The sequence below is a fragment of the Zootermopsis nevadensis genome, unplaced genomic scaffold, assembly GCF_977971745.1.
Source record: "Zootermopsis nevadensis isolate Lab colony 2312 unplaced genomic scaffold, Znev_1.0 Znev_ptg000002l, whole genome shotgun sequence".
Classification (NCBI taxonomy): domain Eukaryota; kingdom Metazoa; phylum Arthropoda; class Insecta; order Blattodea; family Termopsidae; genus Zootermopsis; species Zootermopsis nevadensis.
This window is the reverse complement of record NW_028259134.1, coordinates 20,497,456-20,519,872: the sequence shown is the minus strand read 5'-3', so window position 1 is coordinate 20,519,872 and position 22,417 is coordinate 20,497,456. Positions and strand designations below refer to the sequence as shown.

General features: G+C 36.6%; 1 protein-coding gene across 2 annotated transcripts; it reads left to right on the top strand.

The window, feature by feature from the left end:
* Positions 1 to 188: 188 nt before the first annotated feature.
* Khc (kinesin heavy chain) lies at positions 189 to 22,119 on the top strand. 2 transcript variants are annotated; one of them, XM_022058120.2, is made up of 19 exons: positions 189 to 723; positions 2,141 to 2,228; positions 3,138 to 3,365; positions 3,905 to 4,048; positions 4,579 to 4,703; positions 5,638 to 5,891; positions 6,085 to 6,271; positions 7,448 to 7,693; positions 8,504 to 8,710; positions 9,428 to 9,574; positions 10,017 to 10,160; positions 10,948 to 11,116; positions 11,836 to 12,010; positions 15,476 to 15,577; positions 16,486 to 16,618; positions 16,729 to 16,917; positions 17,164 to 17,299; positions 17,707 to 17,853; positions 18,451 to 22,119. In XM_022058120.2, exons 1-19 carry the CDS (start codon positions 568 to 570, stop codon positions 18,465 to 18,467), a joined length of 2,994 nt encoding a protein of 997 aa, XP_021913812.2. In that variant the 5' UTR covers positions 189 to 567; the 3' UTR covers positions 18,468 to 22,119. The 2 variants fall into 2 exon arrangements, with proteins under 2 accessions (XP_021913812.2, XP_021913811.2); XM_022058119.2 differs by having other exon boundaries at positions 10,011 to 10,160.
* Positions 22,120 to 22,417: the final 298 nt, after the last annotated feature.

The window sequence follows — 22,417 nt, the reverse complement described above, 5'->3', positions numbered from 1 at the left end:
TTTTGTCGTTGACAGTTGTGTGTGGTGCTCTTAATTGCTTTCATAAGTTGCATTTCTTAGGTCTAATATGAAGTAACTTGACCCCAATCACAGTGCGACAGTCCACTCAGATCCTAAAGCCAGGGCAACGATGTAATCCACCGAGATCAATAGACGGCGCGCATGGCTGTGTGGTGGAATGACGTCACACACATCATTTCCCGTCGTCCCGCACCGCAAGTGGGTTGCGGTGGTGTGAGCAGTTTTCATTTTAGAAGATTTTTGCGGTATTCCCATACTTATTTCCCGAAGGTGTCTTACAGAACGTAACAAACATTGTTTAGGAACGTAGAATTACATTTTATTATATATTTTAAGACGTAAATAGCTGAATGTGACGATTTATTTTTCCGGTCAGCTGTTCCGGTCTGGGGCGGCCTCTTGCTCACTGAAAATGGGAGCCATCTTGATGTAGCTTGTCAGTGGCATTAATGGGTTTTTTCACGGCTTTATTATCGTAATTTATGCACGGTTTTAAGTTCCCAAATAATATAAATTTTTAGTATAAGGTGTTTTTAAAGTAATAAAATGTCGAGTGAACAACGTGAGCGTGAAATTGCTGCAGAAGACAGCATAAAAGTGGTCTGTCGGTTTAGGCCTTTGAACGATTCCGAAGAAAAAGCAGGTTCCAAATTCATTTGTAAATTTCCTTCTGGACCTGAGGATAACTGTATATCTATTGGAGTAAGTATGTTATAACTTTCGGTTCACGCAATAATGCGTGATTGTGTTGTATTGCTATTATACCATTAGATGGCCTGACGTGTGCATTATTTTTAGCAGTGATGACAGATGAAAGGGATGGTGACTAACCCCTAACCGATAATTGTTAAATTGTTTAGAACATGAGGCTTTAAGTTTTCACTTTGTCGCCCAGTGATTTGCAAGCGACGTCGTGCAATTCTGAAATAAGTGGGTGGGTCCAGCCCCTTGTCATGTGTGAATGGCATATGTACAAATTTTTAATACGTGTCAGGAGAGGAATCAGTAACATTTTGTTATTGCAGGACATTTATATGTAGAGAAAATGTTTTATCCTTGATCCCTATCACTGAAATTATTCATGACTTACATCATGTAATTTAAAAATTCAATCTACACTAAACGTTGTACATTGTAACTTGAACTTTTGCTAATCAATCAGTTTTGTGGTTTATGAGGTAATATATTGAAAGACAATTTATCACATTCTGGATTTTTAATGATTTGATAATGTTAAAACTGTTATGAACAAATAGGTTTGGGGTTGTGGATTAGGATTCATCTGGCCAAGATTAGGGATATTTTTTATACTTCATTTAACAATGCTTTCAATATCTTAGACCATACAAAGTTGAATGAGATGATGGTGTATAATGAATTGGAGAGGATGTGGAAGGAAGTGGTCATGGTCTAATTTAAGGTACTCTCCTGACATTTTCCTGGAGGGACTAAAAAAAACTATGAAAAACCATTAGTTAGCCAGTCTGTGGGTTGAGAGTTGTACCTGGGACCTCCTGAATACAAAGCAGAGTTGCTTAGGAATATTTTAATGTGCTCAAGAAGGTGAAGTATATTTTCTTCATTTAGGAGTTAACTTACTTATACATATCATCCCATTGTGAGCTAAATGAATTATTTATACTTACAATTTATCTCTGCATGAAGTGTCTTTGCAGTTTACACAAAATGTCTTTTACTTCTGGGAATTTTTGTGCCAGTTGCATACTCTGTATTTACTGCACACTGTTTTTGCTAATAGAAACATTCTTCTGTGTGTGTATAGCGTACTATTGTTTAAGGGGTCCTTATCTGTATGATTTAGTAAAACCTGCTATATTTAAAGAATTTACAGAATCTCTTATTATTTGTAGGGATCTAAATGAATATGACCCAGTTCGTCATACATTTTCATGCGGTGCTTCAGCATAAACATACGGCTAAATATTTCAGAACTCCAAAATGAGAACCATGCCATTGGCAGATGCTTTCAATATTTGGATCTTGTCCTTTGTTTCAATATTCATAAAATCTGGTTGTTAAAACAGCCACAAAATTTGTGGTCTTAATTTTTTTGGATTTCCCTGACTTCAAATAGATATTTATTTGATTTCTTTTGCAGAGCAAAGTGTTCCTTTTTGACAAAGTCTTCAAACCAAGTGCATCACAAGAGAAAGTCTATAATGAAGCAGCAAAATCAATTGTCTCAGGTGAGTGGACATGCTGTTTTGTACACAGAGACTTTTGTTGGTATCAACAGATCATTAGAATTATACTTGGGTTCTATATGTATTGACACATTGTTCTTTCTTTTGTGACATTTCACGTACATTTCTTGATTTTCATTGAGGCTTATCAGATGACGTGGGCAGTATTCGTATATGTGCCCATGTCAAAAATTTGGTTGCAGGATTCGCCATTGCTCTGCATATACCTTGTTCCTATTTTCTTTCCACAATGCCAAGTCGTCTCATTTTAATTAAACCCAATGGTATACGTTGATGCGTACAGGTGTCCTCTTTGTCCCATTTGACCGCAATAAAATTCAGAGTGGTTTATTCACTGGCAATGAATATAGTGTACATGCATGTAACTTTTGCAATAATTTTAACTCATTAATTTTTAAATCAAGGCTTAGCCCATTCAGTTTGAAATACTATTATGTTGTTCTGTGAGCCCAATCTCTTTTCTGGTCATTTAAACTTAAGTTAAATGTTATTTTATTTTACTATGTTAGAGGGGCAGAGCTCTGTTAACTTAATTTTATTATGTTTAGCTTTGTTAGGGTTTGTGAAGGGTTGTTGTTGGTGTTTCTAAAGGGTTGTTAAAGTGACAGGATGGATGTTTTTTTGGATTGGATTTGTTTGGCTCAGGATAGGGACCAATGGCGGTTGTTGTGAACATGGTTATGTGGTGATGTTTTAAGGTTTTAAATTTTTTTTAGACATCTAACAGTACATGAAGTCCAAAACAAAGAAAGTAGTAATGCAATCTACTGTTTAACAGCAGCCATGTATGCAGTGTTGGTTTTCCTTAAGTGTTTGTTTAGAAGGCTGTTGGCCCTGCCAAAGAGAGGGATGTGCAAACAAGGCTTAGTAGTTTGTAATTATTTTTTACAGATGTACTGTCTGGTTTCAACGGCACCATTTTTGCTTATGGACAGACATCGTCGGGCAAAACACACACGATGGAAGGTGTGATTGGTGACCCTGTGAAACAGGGCATCATTCCAAGGATAGTGAATGACATCTTCAACCACATCTATGCAATGGAAGAGAATCTGGAATTCCACATCAAGGTGTCTTACTTTGAAATCTATATGGATAAGATCAGGGATCTCTTAGATGGTAGGTATCATTTGTCTTAAATCTTGCCTATTTTGCAGGAGTCAAAGTAGAGTTTATATTGTAAGATTTGAGGTTTTCACAGCGGTGAGTATGAAGATTTCTGCCTTCTGGGTCGTTGCGCTGTGTAGTCTGGTCGATGTTTACCAACGTTACAGAGGTCATACTGCCTCCGTCATCAGGGCATGAGTTTATATTGGTTGATAATTGTGTGAAACCTGATAGGTTCCTGTTGTTTTCACATCTTAAAAGTGTGACTACAACAGTATAAATCTTGAAAAACAAAATATTAAAATGTGGACTCGTGTATGTCACATAACGTTATTTTTACAACAGTACTCAGGAGATGGAAATATTGGCTGTTGGTGAAGTTACCAACGTGTGTAAAATGTTATTAGTTCTGCTAAACAAATTTGTTAAAACACCACCTGCTTCACACTTCAAGGAGTATCTGGACAGTGTATTGAGATCAATGTGTTGCTTGTAAGGAATATAATTTAATTACTCAACTTCATTTTGTAATTATCTCTCTCTCCTTCCAGTGTCAAAGGTTAACCTTAGTGTACATGAAGACAAAAATAGGGTTCCATTTGTGAAGGGTGCTACTGAACGGTTTGTTTCAAGTCCAGAGGAAGTTTTTGAAGTTATTGAAGAAGGAAAGGCAAATAGGCATATTGCTGTTACAAGTGAGTGTTCGAGTGTGGTATCAGTGTTTTTAAACTCTCTTATGTAATACCAATATTTTGTTAAACACAACTCTTGTGTGAAAAGGTTTATGTCTCTTTTTAATTAGAATTTGTGAGGATTTAACAGATGTTCTTCACTGTGCCTCAGACTTGGTCTGAGATTAGCTTAACCAGGGTACTAAATGGATAGGTCTTCTCTCCTCTTTCTCCTTGTTTTACCTCAAGACAGAAGTGGAATCCAGCTTTGAAAATATTGTACTTTTATTGTTTTATAGTTTAGAAAATGTTAAAGAATAATTTTGCATTTTGTACAGCATGGACAGAAATCGTCAGACTTGGGCAATAGCAAGATGTTTTATATTGACCAAGGAGGAATGAAAACTTCTTACAAACATACATAATTGAAAGACGGTCTTTTGGGAAACTTTTCAGTTTTGCATGTTGTCTAATGCATGGTAGAATTTGATTTTGAGTAAACTTCTGGTACTGCATGAAGAGTATAAAACATATTCTTTGCAATTTTGTTTCAGATATGAATGAGCACAGTTCGCGTTCTCATAGTGTGTTTCTAATTAATGTTAAACAAGAAAATTTGGAAAATCAGAAGAAATTGTCTGGTAAACTTTATCTTGTTGACTTGGCTGGTAGTGAAAAGGTAAGTTGTGCTGTGGGTCGTTTTGTAAACATTTATTAAATTGTGGTTTGTTGCTGACAAGGAATTTTTTATTATCGTATTGGTGTGCTTAAACAACTTAAGATAGTTTTCCATTTGGGTGATATCAGCTTACATGAGTGCTGTAAAATGTCACTGGATGGATGTTAAAATAGTTTGTTTGTTGGACTATGGATGTAGTGTGTCTGTTTGCAATTTTGTGATATTTTTAAAGCATTTTTTTTTTAATTTTCTACAGGTGTTTTGAAGAGACGAGATCCAGTAGTGTGTTCTGAGTTAATTACACTTTTGTAATATTTAAGTAACAAAATCATTGTATAAAGATAACTGAAAGGTTGCCAATCCTACCTGTAACATCTAGAAATTTTTTCCAGAAAACACATTTTTATTAAAAGAAGTCATAACTTTTAAACTAATCACAATATCTGAATCTTGCAAATATTGGGATATAATTTTATCTTTATTCTCTTTTAAATCATATGATTTATAGCAAATTATCTTTGCTAATTACCGTACGATTGTTGCTAATTCTACTATTGCTGCTAACTCATGCCTCTTTATCACTGCCATTACAGTAATTTGCTTCTGTGTCAGAATCTCTGTCCAAGTAATTAATGATTTCTTTTAACATAAATCGCATCAGACACCTCATGCTCTGCCATCATTATGTAAGTAAACTTTAATTTTAATATTTCCCCTCATATATCCCATGTAGGCGGGATATATTGGAGCTTCTATATTCCCACAGGTCGTACAAATCTTGACCTCCATTGCTTACATAAATAAAAAAAAATACCGTAACTTTATTTGTGCAAGGATACATTTTTACAAGTACTGTCTCAAGGGGAAGGTAGGTGGTCCTCACAAGAGGACTGTCTAGGAGCATGATTTAAGAAGCATTTCTGCTTTCTTACAGGTAAGTAAGACTGGGGCAGAAGGAACAGTATTGGATGAAGCCAAGAACATCAACAAGTCACTCTCAGCTCTTGGGAACGTTATTTCAGCTCTTGCTGATGGAAACAAGACGCACATTCCATACAGAGATTCAAAATTAACTCGAATCCTGCAAGAGTCTCTTGGTGGAAATGCTCGTACTACTATTATTATCTGCTGCTCTCCTGCTAGTTTCAATGAGGCTGAGACAAAGTCGACCCTCGAATTTGGCAAACGGTAACAATGCCACAGTCTTAATATAGTTTTAATTTGTTATTTTCATTGTATAAGAAGAGATTTTAATTACAAGAGTTTGAAATATTCTTTTCATTGCAGAAATGTTGAAGATTTGCATTTTTTGGTGTAGTTTTGTAAATGGATAGTACTGTGTTCATGAGCACTGCACTTTTATGATTGCTTTTTCTTATAGTGCGAAGACGATCAAGAATGTTGTTTGTGTGAATGAAGAATTGACAGCAGAAGAGTGGAAACGCCGCTATGAAAAGGAAAAAGAGAAAGTGGCTCGATTAAAGGGAAAACTGGAAAAGCTAGAACTGGAGTTGAGCAGGTGGCGTTCAGGAGAAACAGTGAATGTTGAGGAGCAGGTTAATTTGCAGGTGAGGAAGATTATTTGTGGTCCTGATGCTATATGGTATGCTTACGGTTCCAAAACTTAACATTCCATGAATCTGTTCTATTAACATTTTAAATGCAAAACACCTCCTCTCTAAAGAATTGTTTCCCTGTAGCTTTTCATTTTGGACTTTAGAAACCCCATACAGCTAACACATCCCCATTCTCTGAACAATTATGTGCTGTTCCAAAAATATTCTGAAAGAAAGGAAGTTCATGCGTCTATATCTCCCTTATTCAATAAAGACATCACAGAAATTTGCATTTGTTTAGAGTAGAGGAGAGTAAAACATTTGTGTCATTCGTGTTATTGAATTTGCTGTAAAATAATGAAAGATTTTACATTACTAACTTATAAAGTATAGTCCTTTTGAACCTAATAGTTGCTAATGTGATTAAGAAATTCCATGCCTTTAATGAGACCTGAACATTCTTTACAGTATTAACAAGATTCTCTCATTGGTCCCTACCATGAGCCAAATAATTTCAGCCCATGTCCTGATATTCTGTTTGTTTACGATTCATTTTATTGTTACGCTATCATTCATGCATAAATTTTTGAAATGATCTCTTCCCTCCATATTTTCCAACCAAGATTATGTATGCATTTTCCATATCTTATGTGCTTGCTGCATGTCTGTCTGATCTTTCTTTATTACCGTAATAAAGATGGCCGTCTTCTGGCTTGTTGTACCGTATAGTCTGGTAGAAGTTTACCGACATTTCAGAGGTCCACGCTGCCTCCATCATAAGGGCGATCATCACCCTGATGATGGAGGCCATATTCAAACTCACTGCCGTGAAAACCTCAAGTCCTACCCTAATAATATTTGGAGAAAATTATAAACTAAGAAGTTGCTCATTGTGCAGGTCTCTGCAGCATCTTGAAACTAACAAACTGCAGTTTGGATACTATTGCTGTAAGAGCTGGTAGCTTTTATGTCACAAGTCTGTACAGAGTTGAGAGCTTGCAAGAAGAAAGTGTAGGGTTGTATCAGATGAAATCAGAATACTGAACGTCTTTTTCTTAAACATGTGTCCTGCAGGATTACATAGTTCCCAAGCTTTGAAAATAACAGATGAAGGATATTTTAGCCCATTTACTTTGTCACTGCAGACATAACAAGTGAGCATATTTAAAGTAAAATTGTATTTACTAGGAACCACTGGAGGCTGTCACACCCGTTACACAACCCCCTGAAGTTAAGAAGGAAGTGGTGCTGGGGCCAATGCCTGCCACTCCTTGTGGTGGCATCATGATGGGCTCTCTGTCCAATGAGGAACGACAAAAACTGGAAGAGGAGCGTGAGAGTCTGTACCAGATGTTGGATGAGAAAGATGAGGAAATCAACCAGCAGAGCCAGTTTGTGGAAAAACTCAAGGAACAGATGATGGAGCAGGAAGAGGTAACAAGCGTTAATTAATAAGTGTGATGGCTTCTTATTCTTCTCATACTTGCCTAATTGTGTAAGCGAGACATTTAAATTTACTGATGCCATCAGGAAGTATATTTAAATATTTAATGTGGTCTTCTGGGTTGTGGTGCTGTTCAGTCTTTTGAGGAACTTTTTGCCTACCTCTTCAAGGTACCAAGACCACATTCAGCTTCTTCCCTGCTATGAGAACCTCATATCAAAGATTCAGAACTTCTTGAATTGATGTAAGTAAATGTGAACATTTTAGGTGGGATAGATGTGAACGTAAATTACGCTCCTTATAGGTATTAGCAGGCAGAGCTGAATGTATAACTTAAGATTTTGAGAATTAGGTGTGTTGTGTGTTGAAAATGCTAAGTGTTTTGGGGAACACTGCTCTTGCCATTGACATGGATAATCCCCTAAAACCAAAGATCCACAGTGTAAAATTGTTTCCTGTCTGGCACTTGACTGAATATTGGTCTTCTGAGTTGTTGAGCCATACAATCTTCTAGTTGCATACCATTCTTTCAGAGGAACATACTTCATTTTAAAGGTTGAAGATGAGGGCAACATGTTTTTGTGAAACATTGGTACATAACCAGAAAATTGTATGGTGCGTCATCCCAAAACTAAAAACCTAATATCCAACACATAACTAAATTGCATTTATACACCTAACCGTATAAGTGCATTTATTACATCACTCGACGTCTTGCAGACGTTGGAATATATTTATGACAGAATGAGTTTTAGTGAAGTGGCTTGCCTCTGGGTTTGATGTTTATAATACTGTTGCAGTTGATTGCGTCAACAAGGCGAGACTATGAACTGCTGCAACAGGAGATGAACAGGATTCAGCAGGAGAATGAAAGTGCCAAGGAGGAAGTGAAAGAGGTTTTACAAGCTTTGGAGGAACTAGCTGTGAATTACGATCAAAAGTCACAAGAGGTTGAGACGAAGAATAAAGAATATGAGACCCTTACAGAAGAACTTATGCAGAAACAGGTGTGAAGCAATTTTTTAACGAAGTTATTATGATGCACATGTTTGACTTATCTGCTCAGAATGGTGGCTGAACCCAAAATGGCTGATGTCAGATGCATGTACTGGCAACATTTGCTTCCTGTCACATCTTGTGTTTCATGTTCGATACGTGGACACATTGTGGTGGAACATGAGTGTGCAACAAATAGTTTGTTGGACTTCTGTTTAGGGTGGCTTTTAATGAGTTGTTTGTTGTGCTTGTGAGAGGTTGTGGAAGTATGAAGAAGCCTTTAACTTTGTACTTTGGTTAATGCTAAAAATATCACAAGTGTCAAACTATTATGTCTTATTTTTATATCTCCACGTAGCTTCTCTAAGAAGGAATAAATATTACCCAAATATTATTTTGTATATACCTTACTGCCATATTGTATAATTAAATGTAAGGATGCAGACAAAAATTATGTGTGTATTTTAACCATTTTCAGATATTACAGGTATCTGTTGGAACAACAGTTTCTAGATTATATAAATTCTCATTGTACAAGGTTACAGTTGACACGAAAGATCTGTCTGAATTACTTAAATCCTACTGTAACAAAAATTTAAGTTTATGGTTTTGATGCCTTTTTTTGTTATTGTATTATGTTTCAAGGTAATTGAAAGTTATGGAATGTTTTGAGCCGCTAATGTCACTCGTTTGTTTTCTCCACTAATCTGAATCTTGATTCTTTTCAGTCTGACTTGAACTCCACTTCATCTGAACTGCAACAGTTGAAAGACATGTCAACACACCAACGAAAACGAATAACGGAAATGTTAACCAATCTCTTGAAAGATCTCGGTGAAATTGGTGTAGCCATTGGTGGAGATGGAGATTTGAAGGTACTTTGTTATTTTTAAAGTTTTTTTTTTTGTTGCGTGGAAAGGACATTATTCAAGATGTAGCTGATATTTTATAACTTGATGAATAGAGATTTGAAAGTTTTGGACTGGAGAGTGACCACCAGTAGGAAGGTCGAGGTTAAGCGACACAGAGACAGGTTAAAAACGCTCTCGACAACCCACTACCAATCCCTGTCTTATGCTAGTAAATCATGTGTATACATTTCAACCCTATTTCCGTAGGATCCATGTTAATATCGTTCTTTCTATGTCTAGGTCTTCCGTCTTCCCTTTGGGTTTTCCATCCGTGTATATTTATTTCTCATATTTGCTATGAGCCCTACCCGTCTCATCCTCCATTGACTTCATAACTGCAATATTATTAATTATGTTGATGAATATGATGTTTCTGCTAGAATGCGATACATAATCTTAGTTTCAGGTTTCTACTGATGGCACTGGTGGTAAACTTGAGGAAGAATTCACAGTGGCAAGGCTGTACATTTCAAAGATGAAGTCAGAAGTGAAGAACTTGGTGCAGAGATGTCAGGGTCTAGAATCTTTCCAGTTGGATTGCAATAAGAAGGTAGGTATTGGTTGCTTTGAAATTGTTACACAAGTAGTTGTCGCAATGAATGTCTAGCATGACCTGAATATGTAAGTTTTCTGAGACTTGATGATGTATAAAATGTATTAAAATATTTCATGGAAACCATTTTACCCCAAATATTAACTCCATACATAAAAAGGAGATCCACTGTTAAAATTATATTTTGAGGCATCTTAATCCAGTATAAAAGCCCTGTAATATCTGCAGATCTGGAGGGTCTGCAGCTCAAATCTTCGAGTCAGAAGTTCCATTTGTTACCTGTAATATGTGTGTGTTGTCATTCAGCACATAATAACCTGCAGAATATTAATTGTTATTGTCTGAATATAATAAACTTTCTGCTATTTGTTGCTGACTGGGCACAGCTAATTTCTTCCTGCTGCTATTGGCTGTTATGTTCTAATTTGGGTACTAACCTTATAGTTCTTTGCTTTTCAATTAGTACGTGAAAGCAAGTATTTGTAATGATGGATGATGCTGAGTAGCTAAAGTTATAAAGTATGTTTTAATGTTGGCTTCTCATATGTGTTGGACTTTTAAATTTCATACAAGATTAATGTTTATAAATAGGACTTTTGTTTAGTGTTTATTAAAGATTGTATCTAATTACTGTTGCTTATTTAATAAATACATATTATTTCATATTGTCCTGTGCTCCATTACAAACAGGTGACTACATAGGGTAACTGTTTAATGTAATTTGTTTACGTGATTTTCTTACATAAGATCATGCTGTATCAGTAAGGAAAAATTGTGTGTTCAGATCACAGAGTATGAGAAGGATTTGGCTGACTGTCGATTGCTGATCTCGCAACATGAAGCACGTATGAAGACACTTCAGGAGTCAATGCGTGAGGCTGAAAACAAGAAGCGCACCTTAGAAGAAGATGTTGATGCCCTGAGGGAGGAGTGTGCCAAATTGAAGGCTGCTGGTGAGTTCTGTGATGTTCTGTCCTTGTAATAGTCATTTGGTTGTTCTAACATGTTTAAAAGTTATACATTCTAGTAAAATGTATTGGCTGAAACTGAAAGTATTGTCCCAGTAAAGTGCTTATATCTTGTCATTGTTTATGTACTCTGTGATTCAGAATTTTGATTTTGTGTTGTGGTCATAATGCTTCCAACATCTTTTATTATTACATTCATATTTTTAAAGAAAGTTCAAAATCACTGTCACAGGGTCCTCTGGCAAAGTTATTAAGGATTTTGTTGAACCTTCCACTAACAGCTAATTTTGCAAGGAATCGGACAGCATTGGGGTTTTTGTTCTTGACAAGTCAGCTGTCAGAATAATTTGCAGTTCCTTTACATTTTCAGATATACATGCTTAGGGATGCTAACCAATAAGAAGGAACATATTTTGTTGGGTCACAGAGCTGGCAAAAAAAAGAATCTCTTGCACAGATATTTGTGAGATTGACAGATTTTGCAGTTTATAGTTAACAGTAATAGTTCAAGAATACAGCTGTAGTTATGAAAACCGCACAGGTCAATGACATTTGACCTCAAACAATGAGAAATAATGGTGAACTATATAACAAGTTAGGTATGAACATGTTATGTGCTGTTGTACAAGTTCATGGGTCCACACTCAAATGTATTCCATACAAGTTGCCATTTTGGAAATTATCACATATTAATTTGTGTTCAGAACAAGTTCATGCAGTATCAAGCAAGGAAAAGGCAGAAGAGAAGGAGCAAGCAAATAAGATGCGGGTTGCCCTGGAGGTTCAAATGGATCAACTTCGTGATGCCCACCAGAAACAAGTGGGATCTCTCCGAGATGAAATTATGGAGAAGCAGGCATCTATTAATGAGCTGAAAGAGTAAGTCACTGAAAGTTATATATGCAGATTGAACTGGATTAAGTGGAACTTATTTCTTTACATTTTATTTAACAATGCTTTCAGTAGCGAGGACTCACAGCATTGAATGATGGTCGATTAATGGATAATGGATTATGAAGAATGTGGAAGGAAGTGTTTATGGTCTGATTTAAGATACTGCGTGGCATTTCCCAAGGAAGTGAGGAAGACCACTGGGATAGGTGGTCTGAAGGCTGAGACATGGCAATTGGACTTTCAGAATGTGGAAATAGACATTGTGTCAGTCTGGCCCTTTCTTTTAATCACCAGAACATTCATCAAATTTTAAGAAATATCCGTAGGACATCTGTACTAAAATTTGAGCAGATATAATTTGGTGTATTGTCAGTCTAAAAACTCTTAAATTACATGAAGCTTACACTTCCGATGTAAAATGAAATCGTCAAATGAAAATTGAGTACATAGTATGACACGTTTACCTCTTTGAGACTGTATGCAACATTTCCTGCTATGGGAGACGGAACAAAAGGAAATTATGGTCTTTGTAATGATACACATGCAGTCGTTAGCTTCGTCAGCAGTGTGCAGTGCAGAATCTGTCCTGATGATTAGTTGTGTTGGCATTAGATGATTGTATTAATGAATGGTTGTCATGAATGAAATGTTACTGTCTTACATTCTGAATTTGGGTATATTTTTTAGTTTCTTTCCTGTGACAAATCTCACACATTTAAATTAAAATGTTTTACTGCGTTAAATTCAACAGTCTTTATTTCTGACTGTCAGTTTAAATTTCCAAATATATTTAAGTCACATTTAATGTTTCTCTAGAATACATTTGGGTTAGAATGCAGAACTGAAGAAAACAAAATAGAACTGATTATAAACTGTTACATGTGGTCAAAAAAAGTATAGTAAAATGAATATAAAATAAGGGACTGTGGCTTCTTTTGCGGATAATTGAAGTAATGTGTATCATGTTTAAAATTGTGTGTGAAAAGAAAAAAGTTTCAGTTCAAATCAGGGTTACCGAAGCAAGGGCGTAGCTCTAGACTCTTTTAGCTTGAAGAGTGTGTTACCATTAGGAATGTTATGGCACTTTTTTCAGTAAAGTCAAAAAATTGTGAGGTACTGAGACTATTAGTGCTGTTTTGTTGTGCGTTCATTAAGTGTCCTGGGCCAGCTTTTTTCTCGGTAAGTGGGGTACTTGCTTCGTTACTGCCTTGCTTACCGTTGCTAATTGTGCTTATTTTATTTGCCTCACATAGGATTTCAGAGAATGAAAACTTAATATATGGCCAGCTGAATATTTAACCATTATAATTTTGAACAGTATGGGAAAGATTTTCGTAATGGAATGAATTTTTTTATTGTATCAGCAGCATAATGGTAGATATTCATAAATGTTTATTATTGCCATTTTAATTTTTTATTAAATTGTTTATTTCCATATAATGTGAAAGCATTAAGACTGATTGCTTAATATGAAAACTGTGCAGGTTGAGTTAAGTACATAGTACGAGGGTCGCTCATTAAGTAATGCCCCACATTTTTTTTCTCAGCCAATAATGAAGATAGAAAAGTGTACTTTTACATGCTTGAGATTTGATGTTTCCCGCGTTCGTGTACGGAGTTTCAAATGATTCCAACCGATAGCGGAGCTGTAGTGAACTGTTAAAATGGCGTCTGTGAACGACTCTCGTTACAAGCAACGAGCTGTAATTGAATTCCTTGTTGCTGAAAAAGAAACGGTGGTGAACATTCATAAACGTTTGTGTGCTGTGTATGGAAGCTGTGCAGTCGATAGGAGCACCGTTGGTCGCTGGGCTAAGAGAGTTAAAGCTTCAGGAAGTGAAGAAACCGAGCTCCGTGATCTGCCGCGCTCTGGGCGTCCTGCCACAGCCACCACTCCAGACATGTTGAACCGCGCGGATGCCATTATTCGTGAGGATCGGCGCATCACAACTCGACAATTGGCCCAACAGCTTTCAGTCAGCAATGGAAGTGTGATTGCAATTATCCAGGCTCTCGCATATTCGAAGGTGTGCGCAAGATGGGTTCCACGAAGTCTCACAGCAGACCACAGGATTCAAAGGAAAACAATTTCTTCTGAATTGTTGGAGCGTTTTGATGCTGAGGGAGAGGTCTTTCTGTCCCGGATCATTACAGGTGACGAAACCTGGATACACCACTTTGAGCCAGAGACAAAAAGGCAGTCAATGGAGTGGCATCATCCTCAATCACCGAGAAAGAAGAAATTCAAGACAACTCCCTCCGCCGGAAAAGTCATGATGACTGTCTTTTGGGACAGTGATGGGGTCATTCTTGTGGATGTGATGCCAAGAGGTGCGACCATCAATTCAGACGCGTACATCAGGACCCTGAAAACCCTCAAGAAGCGTTTTCGACGAGTTCGGCCTCACAAGCATCCAGCAGAAATTTTGCTCCTGCACGACAATGCACGCCCTCACACAAGTCTGAGAACCCGGGAAGAAATCACCAAATTGGGTTGGACGGTGCTACCCCATCCACCCTACAGTCCAGATCTGGCACCCTCCGACTTCCATCTCTTTGGGCCACTTAAAGATGCTATCCGCGGAACAAGGTTTGAAGATGACGAGAGCGTGATTCAAGCAGTGAGGATATGGCTACGTGCACAGGACAAGAGCTGGTACCGGCAAGGCATGCATGCACTTGTTCCACGCTGGCGTAAAACCGTACAAGTTGATGGGGACTATGTGAAAAAATAGTATGTGTAAAGGAAACATTGATTTATATTGTCACTAAATTTGAGCCATCTTGAATAAATATGTTCTGAGGAAAAAAATGTGGGGCATTACTTAATGAGCGACCCTCGTAGATATTTAAAATATAATGAGGTGTTTGAAGTATGGTAAGTGGCATGATGGATGTGATTTTTGTCTGTATTTAGCTTTATGATCTCATTAGTTTGGTTCCAGATATTTTGTTGCCTTACAGTGAACCTGTTATTTGAGTTTTTCTTTGTGCTTTGCCATATAGAATTTGTACCAAGCTGTGACACAGACTGTGGATATTTTCAAGAAAAAATAAACCTGTGGTATATGCAAAAAATAAAATAATTGTACACAAGTATAAACTAAGAAAGCTTCTTATGTAAAGGCAATTTGTTTGGAGCTGGTTTCTTAAAAAAATTATTACATACACTTGATTTCTTAATCTGCTGCGTTGATGCCAGTTAATTTAAATCTAAGTCTGGGCATTCCTTTAATATAGCTGTTTAGAAAGCCATAGTTACACAGTGAACTCCAGCTGTGAAAATCAAAGGACAAGCAATGAGAAAAATATTGTTAGTGTCTGGGGAATTTGTATTTAGCCTGCATTAAGATCTGAGGCTGGGAAGGAGATGTGGAAATAATAGTTATAATAGTGTTATTTCCTTCTGCTTTCATTTAAAGTAATTTGGTAACTCATTTTTGTTGATAGTTTGAACCAGAAATACACCCTAGCACACCAACAGATGCAGCAGGACTACGAGAGGCTCAAACAGGAGGAGAATGACAAGAGCAACAAGCTGCAGGAATTAATGTATGTCAGTATGGAGGTTGGGTTAGGTTAGGATAGGATAGGATAGGTTAAGATTGTATGTAGGGCATCTAGTGGTTGGCAATCAGTGTAATTATTAGACTAGATGAGTTTAAAAGTTTTAACGGGAGTGAAGTCTTGAGATTAATTGCATGTATTACTGTACTGCTTTCAGGTTTAAAAACGTTAATACAATTAAGGCAGTATTTATTGTTTTTCTGAAGTGGTTATGATGTAGATATAGAGATAAGAAAGATGATTTTCTCATGCTTTTATATCTCTTGTGCTTGCAAATGGTCTATAATTTACAAGCCCCGCCTATATTTCCCGTCTAAGTTATCTTGGTGGGGTCCGCAGTGGCCGCGCGGTCTGAGGTGTGGGTCTTGTGCCGCTTGGTTGCAGGGACCATGGGTTCGAATCCCACTCTAGCCATGGATGTTTTTCTGTGTTGTGTTGTCCTGTGTACAGGTAGAGGCCTTGCGATGGGCTGATCCCTCATTCAAGGAGTCCTACCGAATGTCCATAGATCAAGCCAAATGAAAAGTTGGGAACCCGTAAAGGGTACCGGACAATGTACAAACATTGTTAAACTGGAAAAAAATAAGACGTTATCTTGGTGTTTAACTAAGCACCACACCATGCATTTGTATGAGAGTGTTAAGTAAGAGCTCCTTTCATATTTAATGTCAGCACTGGATGGAAGTGAGTGGTTAGCTCCATGCCCAAGCTGACCATTGTGTAGAGAATTCCAGTACCTAATGGTTAGAGGGGGCTGGTGGACTACAGAGCCAGTCTGGATTTTGTGGAAAAAGAAAAATTCTATCTTTCTGGGAACTGAATAAATTTGATATGATGACAGGGAATTCAAAATTGATTTCATTCTTGTTTTAATGATTCTTTTGTTCCTACAGTGTGACAAATGACAGGCGAGAACAGGCACGAAAGGACCTGAAGGGGCTGGAAGATACTGTTGCTAAGGAACTTCAGACACTCCACAATCTCAGGAAACTATTTGTCCAGGACCTCCAAGCAAGGATTAAGAAGGTCAGTTTATTGCTTTGAATGTTTTACTCTGTGATTTGAGCTGCTGTAATTTTGTTTGAAATGTTTTATGCTCTGTAGGAAGTAAAGTTGTGCTTGATTTATTGTTTCAGTCAGTAAATGCCGAGGACAGTGAGGATGATGGAGGCTCGTTAGCACAGAAGCAGAAGATTAGTTTCTTGGAGAACAATTTGGACCAGCTGACTAAGGTCCACAAACAGCTGGTTAGAGACAATGCGGACTTGCGGTGCGAGCTGCCCAAACTGGAGAAGAGGTTGCGTGCTACAATGGAGAGAGTCAAGGTACGTTTCTGTGTTCTGGAGCTTTTTTTTTCTTTTTGCTGTGCAATTAGGTTTTGCTCTTGTTTGAGAATAACCAATATGACACATGTGTTGTTTGACAATGTCAGACTTGTGATATCTATAAGTAGAACTATTGGCATTTTTTTGATACAGTAAATGCATTTGAGCCTTGGTTCTGATTTTATTATAACTAATTATGCTTAGGCCAATTGTGCAGTGAAATTACCATACAATATTATTTTATAGGCTCTGGAATCTGCATTAAAGGATGCTAAGGAGGGTGCTATGAAGGATAGGAAACGCTACCAGTATGAAGTGGATCGCATAAAGGAGGCTGTGAGGCAGAAGAACTTGGCCAGGAGAGGGCCCAGTGCACAGATAGGTTAGTGGTGTGGGTGTACTTTGGAAAAGCAAAATTTCAAAACAAGGTATTTTTAATTCAGTGGGAAATTTTCAACAAAATTTGGAGTGAAGTCTCCTTATGTTTCATAAGGAGAAAAACTGTTTATGAAATATTTGTGAAGAAAAACTGGATAGAATACATTTGTATGGAATTTATATCCTTTGATTTAATATAGTAATGACCTTTATTTATATGAACCTGTTGTTTTTTAGGCTTTGTTTATTATGGTTTTTAAATTACTTTGGTAAGTTTGTTCCATGAGACAGCAGAGCCAGGCACCTCATGGTTAAACATTTTGTTTTGTTACTGAGATTTTCCTGTCTGATTAGTGAGAAATGTTGTCCTAATTAAAACTTCTGGAATTAAAAATGTTGTCTGTTATACAGCGAAGCCAATCCGTGCAGGACAACACCACACCCATCTTGGAACTCCAGGTGGCTTGCGAGGAAATCCCGTTGTGCCTGGGACCCTTGGTCGGCTAATCTCTGATGAGGAGTTGCGGAAGAAGAAGATCATGTCAGGTGGTAACAGAGGTATGAATGAGTGAGAGTGAGTGATTTTAGCAGGGACTTTTGTTTTGTACTATCCATGCATTTCACTCAGTTGACTCTTCACCAAAGCTTACAAAAATACTTTCAATTGGAGTGCCTATACAAACATTCCTTTCATTTTTTGGAACAGGTCCTGCAAGTATCAAGCTAATGTCCCATTCAGAGAAAAAGTGTAATCTTTTGATTGCTTTATGTGTAGCCTTTTATCATACGTTTGATGCTATATCCATATTAATACATTCAGACTGGTAGTTGGAAACGTCTGAGTAATTCCCTCTGTTAAATGGCCAAAGATTGAAATCTGCAACATGGCACAGGGTTTAGCATCTATTCTTACAGTTCATGTTACAGTTGGTAGGTGGCATTCATTTAGGTGACATTGAAACAATTCTGCTAATTTCCAACTGGGTCTGAATGAATGGAAATGATATGTGTAGCAAATGTAAACGTATTTGACCATGGTTTTATTGTTCTAAGGAATACTGTATTACGTGGTGAAATAATTGAGCTACCTGTGTGGGAAGTTTGAGGTGACTATGCATGCTGGCTTCTCATGAAGAAATGTGTGGCCTTTTTCAGAAATGAACGAGAGCTGAGGGGCTTCAGGTAAGCTCTAGGTGCTACCTATAGGAGGATTAACAAGTTTAGGAAACAACACAACACACTATAAATCTTGTATTATTAAATATAACACTGGATTATAATGTAATTATATTTCACTTTATCTTTGTCTCTCATTGAAAAGTTATTTTGCAACATGAGGTTGAATTCACATTGCAGGTTGTCTTATTTATGATGTCTGTAGATTACAGTGTCATGATAAAACTATTGTCTGGCAAGCAAGTCCATTTGTGGTATATTTGTCTCCCACATTCATTGGATGGTAATGTGGTTATTTTGTTATGAATGATATTGGTTTGCAGTCATCATTTTTCAAAACATATTTAAATGATACAATAATAACAATAATAATAAAATTAAATGCTTTTTGTGGCTTTGTATGCAACCAAAGAATGGAAGAATGAGTGTTGTAAAATATTTACATCTGCAGCACCATTGCCTAATTATGATTTTGTCTTGCTCCTGCTTTTATGTAAAAGCAAACATAATAATACTATGTGTAATGAATGTAACAAATTTAGGTGAAACTCACAGTGGGATATTAATTAAACACTGCTTTCTGCATAGTGCTTCATAATAATTGAGAAAAGCTCATACAGGTCAGTGATGTAAGTTAACTGTATCAAAGCAGCAAGACTACAAATAACATGGCGCCATTGGGATGGACCCTCTGTCTTTCTTAGTGTTTGCCCCTGAAGTCAGCAGGATTTTGTGTTTTGCAGTGTGTAGTGTGGATTTTTCAGCTTTGTTCTAGTCTTAGCTTATAGGGCCAGTTCATCATTAGATCTCATTATTTATGCATTTTTTCTTTAATTGAGTGGAAGTTATCCTCATAAGAAAGACTAAAACAAAGATCTCTGTTAGCCATTGAACAGTATGGCAGCACTCACTAAGTTAGCATTCCCATGTTATTTTGTAGTGGACATGGAAATTGATTTTGGTTTCAGATTTAGCCCCATTTGTGCTTTGAATAGTTCATACTTCACTGAAGTGTAATACCCAGGACAGCTGGTATGTCATTTTGGCTTGAAGCATTGTAATTAGCTGGTGGAAGAGATCAGTCCAATTAACATATTTAAATACACAATAATTTATTGCAAGTTGTGCAGTCATGTAGACAGTAATTTTATTTCTAGTGGTGTGGGTATTTGTAATTTATAATCCATTGATCATTCTCAGAAGAAAAACCCTGTAGGATAAAATATTATACACTTTCAGTCTGTTTTGTTATTTCATTGGTATCTATAAAGGAATGGGAAGTTAAGTGCTGTGGTGTTCAGGTCTGGACACTATGTAGCCTTGTAGGTGATTACCAATGTTTAGGAGGAATGTATTGTCTCCTCCTTCAGGGTACACAACCCAGAGAACCCACGCACTGGTAACATGCCAACAAAATCCTGTATTTGGTGTGATACTTATGTCATACAGGAAACCAAAAGTAAATATTTTTTTCCAACGTTCGGATTTTTAACACGTGAATCTTTTGTGGATGACATACGAAGCCTTTCCCAGTTACAGATATAAAAAAACTGATCTGCTTCTGTTTGCATATAAAATGCCTGTGTTTAATTAATATTAAGACTGTTGGTTTATGTAGTGTCCTCTGTGCTTTGGTATTGCCCATAATGTCCTCTGCAGTTCTCTTGAACTGCTTGATTTTGAAATTTGATTACCTACTTACTGTGTTTGTATCCAGAAGCGAATGTTCATATTTACATTTACTTTTATCATTCTTCTTTTTAATGCACATTGCTAGTGTGCCCTCACTACCTCAGGATTCTAGATAGTAGGAGAATTTTCTAAAATGTATTGTAGAATAAACTGTACACTCCTCCAAAATAAACTTCTTGCATGTTAATTATTGTGGAAAGGCATGTTAGGAGTCTTGTTGCTTTGAATGCTGTTGGTTTGACGTGAACCAGAATGCTGGCTTGGTTGAAGCCAAGTTTTTATGTGCATTTCTGGTACAAATTGGCGTTGTGTTACAGGGGGCGATGATTTTCCACCCATTTTGTTTTGTGCAGCTATGACTTCATTGGGCAATGACACTCAAATTTTGCATACTGTGAATTCTTACCAGGAAGAAAATGATGGTGACTTTTCAGTGTGTTTTGTTGTAATAATTTTATTTAAGTTATTTATGAAGCAGCAGTAATTACTATTAAAATTGGCAAATTGTGACATTTTTATTATTTTTTCTGTAAATGTTTTATGCAACTGTGTATATGGATTGAAATTATTGTATTTTGCACGCTGTAAACTCGAAACAGAAACATAAAATGGAAATCATTGTAAATTAACTTATGTTGAAGGGTATTGGGTACAGTTTATGAAGTGCATGATGACATGTTCTGTTTAGGTATTTTGTTATTATTATATGGTTTACAGGAATGTAATGAAGGCATGTTTTAATTTATTAAGGATATCAGAATCTTCCCTCCATGCTTTGACTTGGAAGGGTAAGATGGGATGCTTTTGCCTCAAAGGAGTGAGCTGTTGATAGTGGTAAATTCTGTGTAAAAGGGAGTGATTTTCAGTAACAGTTACTTGCGCTAAACAGCGTTACATTTGAAATGTAGTTTCATTTACTGTTATGGCTGTTGATGAAACATGGATTTGTAATAAATCAAGTGATTGCAGCAGAAATACAATATTAAGCATAACAATAAATATAGCTGTAAGTTATAATACTACTTGCTACAGTGCATGGAAATTCTGAACTTTACCACCAACACACTACATATGTTTGTATGATGAATACATAGTGATGTTTTAGCAGAATTTATAGTGCACCTTAGTTGTAACATATTTGCAAAACATGACTACAGGAATTGGCATTATAAAATGAGTAATCAGTGTCTTGGCATATTTCTTCCTCTTATGCCTTTTTTATGCTAAAGGAGGAGGACAGTTTCTGCTTTAGTGTACTCATAAAACAGTCATTCACAATGTGCTGCAGCCTTTCTTTTATTTTTTTTATATTAAAATTAGCTTCATTGGCACTTGAGTAGTCTCTGTGTCTGTGCTGTAAACCACTTCCATTGAGTTACACTAATGTGTTGTACTAGCAACAAGTGTTGCGGCTTTGCATATCCCTAAATAGTGCTAAGAATATCCCATCTACTTCTGTAGAAATGTGTTTGTTTTTAATTCTTATGAAAGATATGACACTGCAGTGAATTGCAATATATTTTGATTTAAGGTTGTCCAAAGTTATAGAATGAAATTGTACAGACTATTTTTATTCATCTACTCTCTGAGAAAGTAGTTTCATTGGTACAGGGGACTTCATTTTACAGCTTTCAAGTGGTGTTCCTGATCTCTTCAACAAAACAAGTATGGTAATGCTGTGTAGGATATTTTGTTTATTGTTGAGTATGAGTATACTGTTACCAGTTTTCAGACTTGCATTTCTTTCCTTCCAAATGCCTGTATGTATGATGTTTAGTGCTCAGTTATGGTGGCTTTATTGCCTTCCCTTTGTAAAAAATCATTATTTTATTGCAGGGTTTTGCACATACTGCATTTGCAGTACATAATGTTAGTATTTCATAAAACTCTGGAATTGTGTAGTTTGGATAACTATTTCCAAAACTGGCAAATAAATAAGGCATTGCTTAATATGTACTTTTCTGTGTTGATTCTGGAAACAATTGTGATTTCAGGTTCTTGCAGCTGCACATATGAAGATGACGGTCTTCTGGGTTGTTGTACCATGTATTCTGATTGACGGTGACTAATGTTTCAGGTTATGGAGGCAGTGCGCACCTGTGAACTGCTGGTTATCTTCTATGAGACTACATGGCACAGTATCTCAGAAGACTGTCATCTGGAAAGAATTATCCTTTAACAGTTCCCATGTTAGAGAATTACAACACTTTTGTTCTATATTATTATTTAACTTAAAACTACAACGTTCACGTCT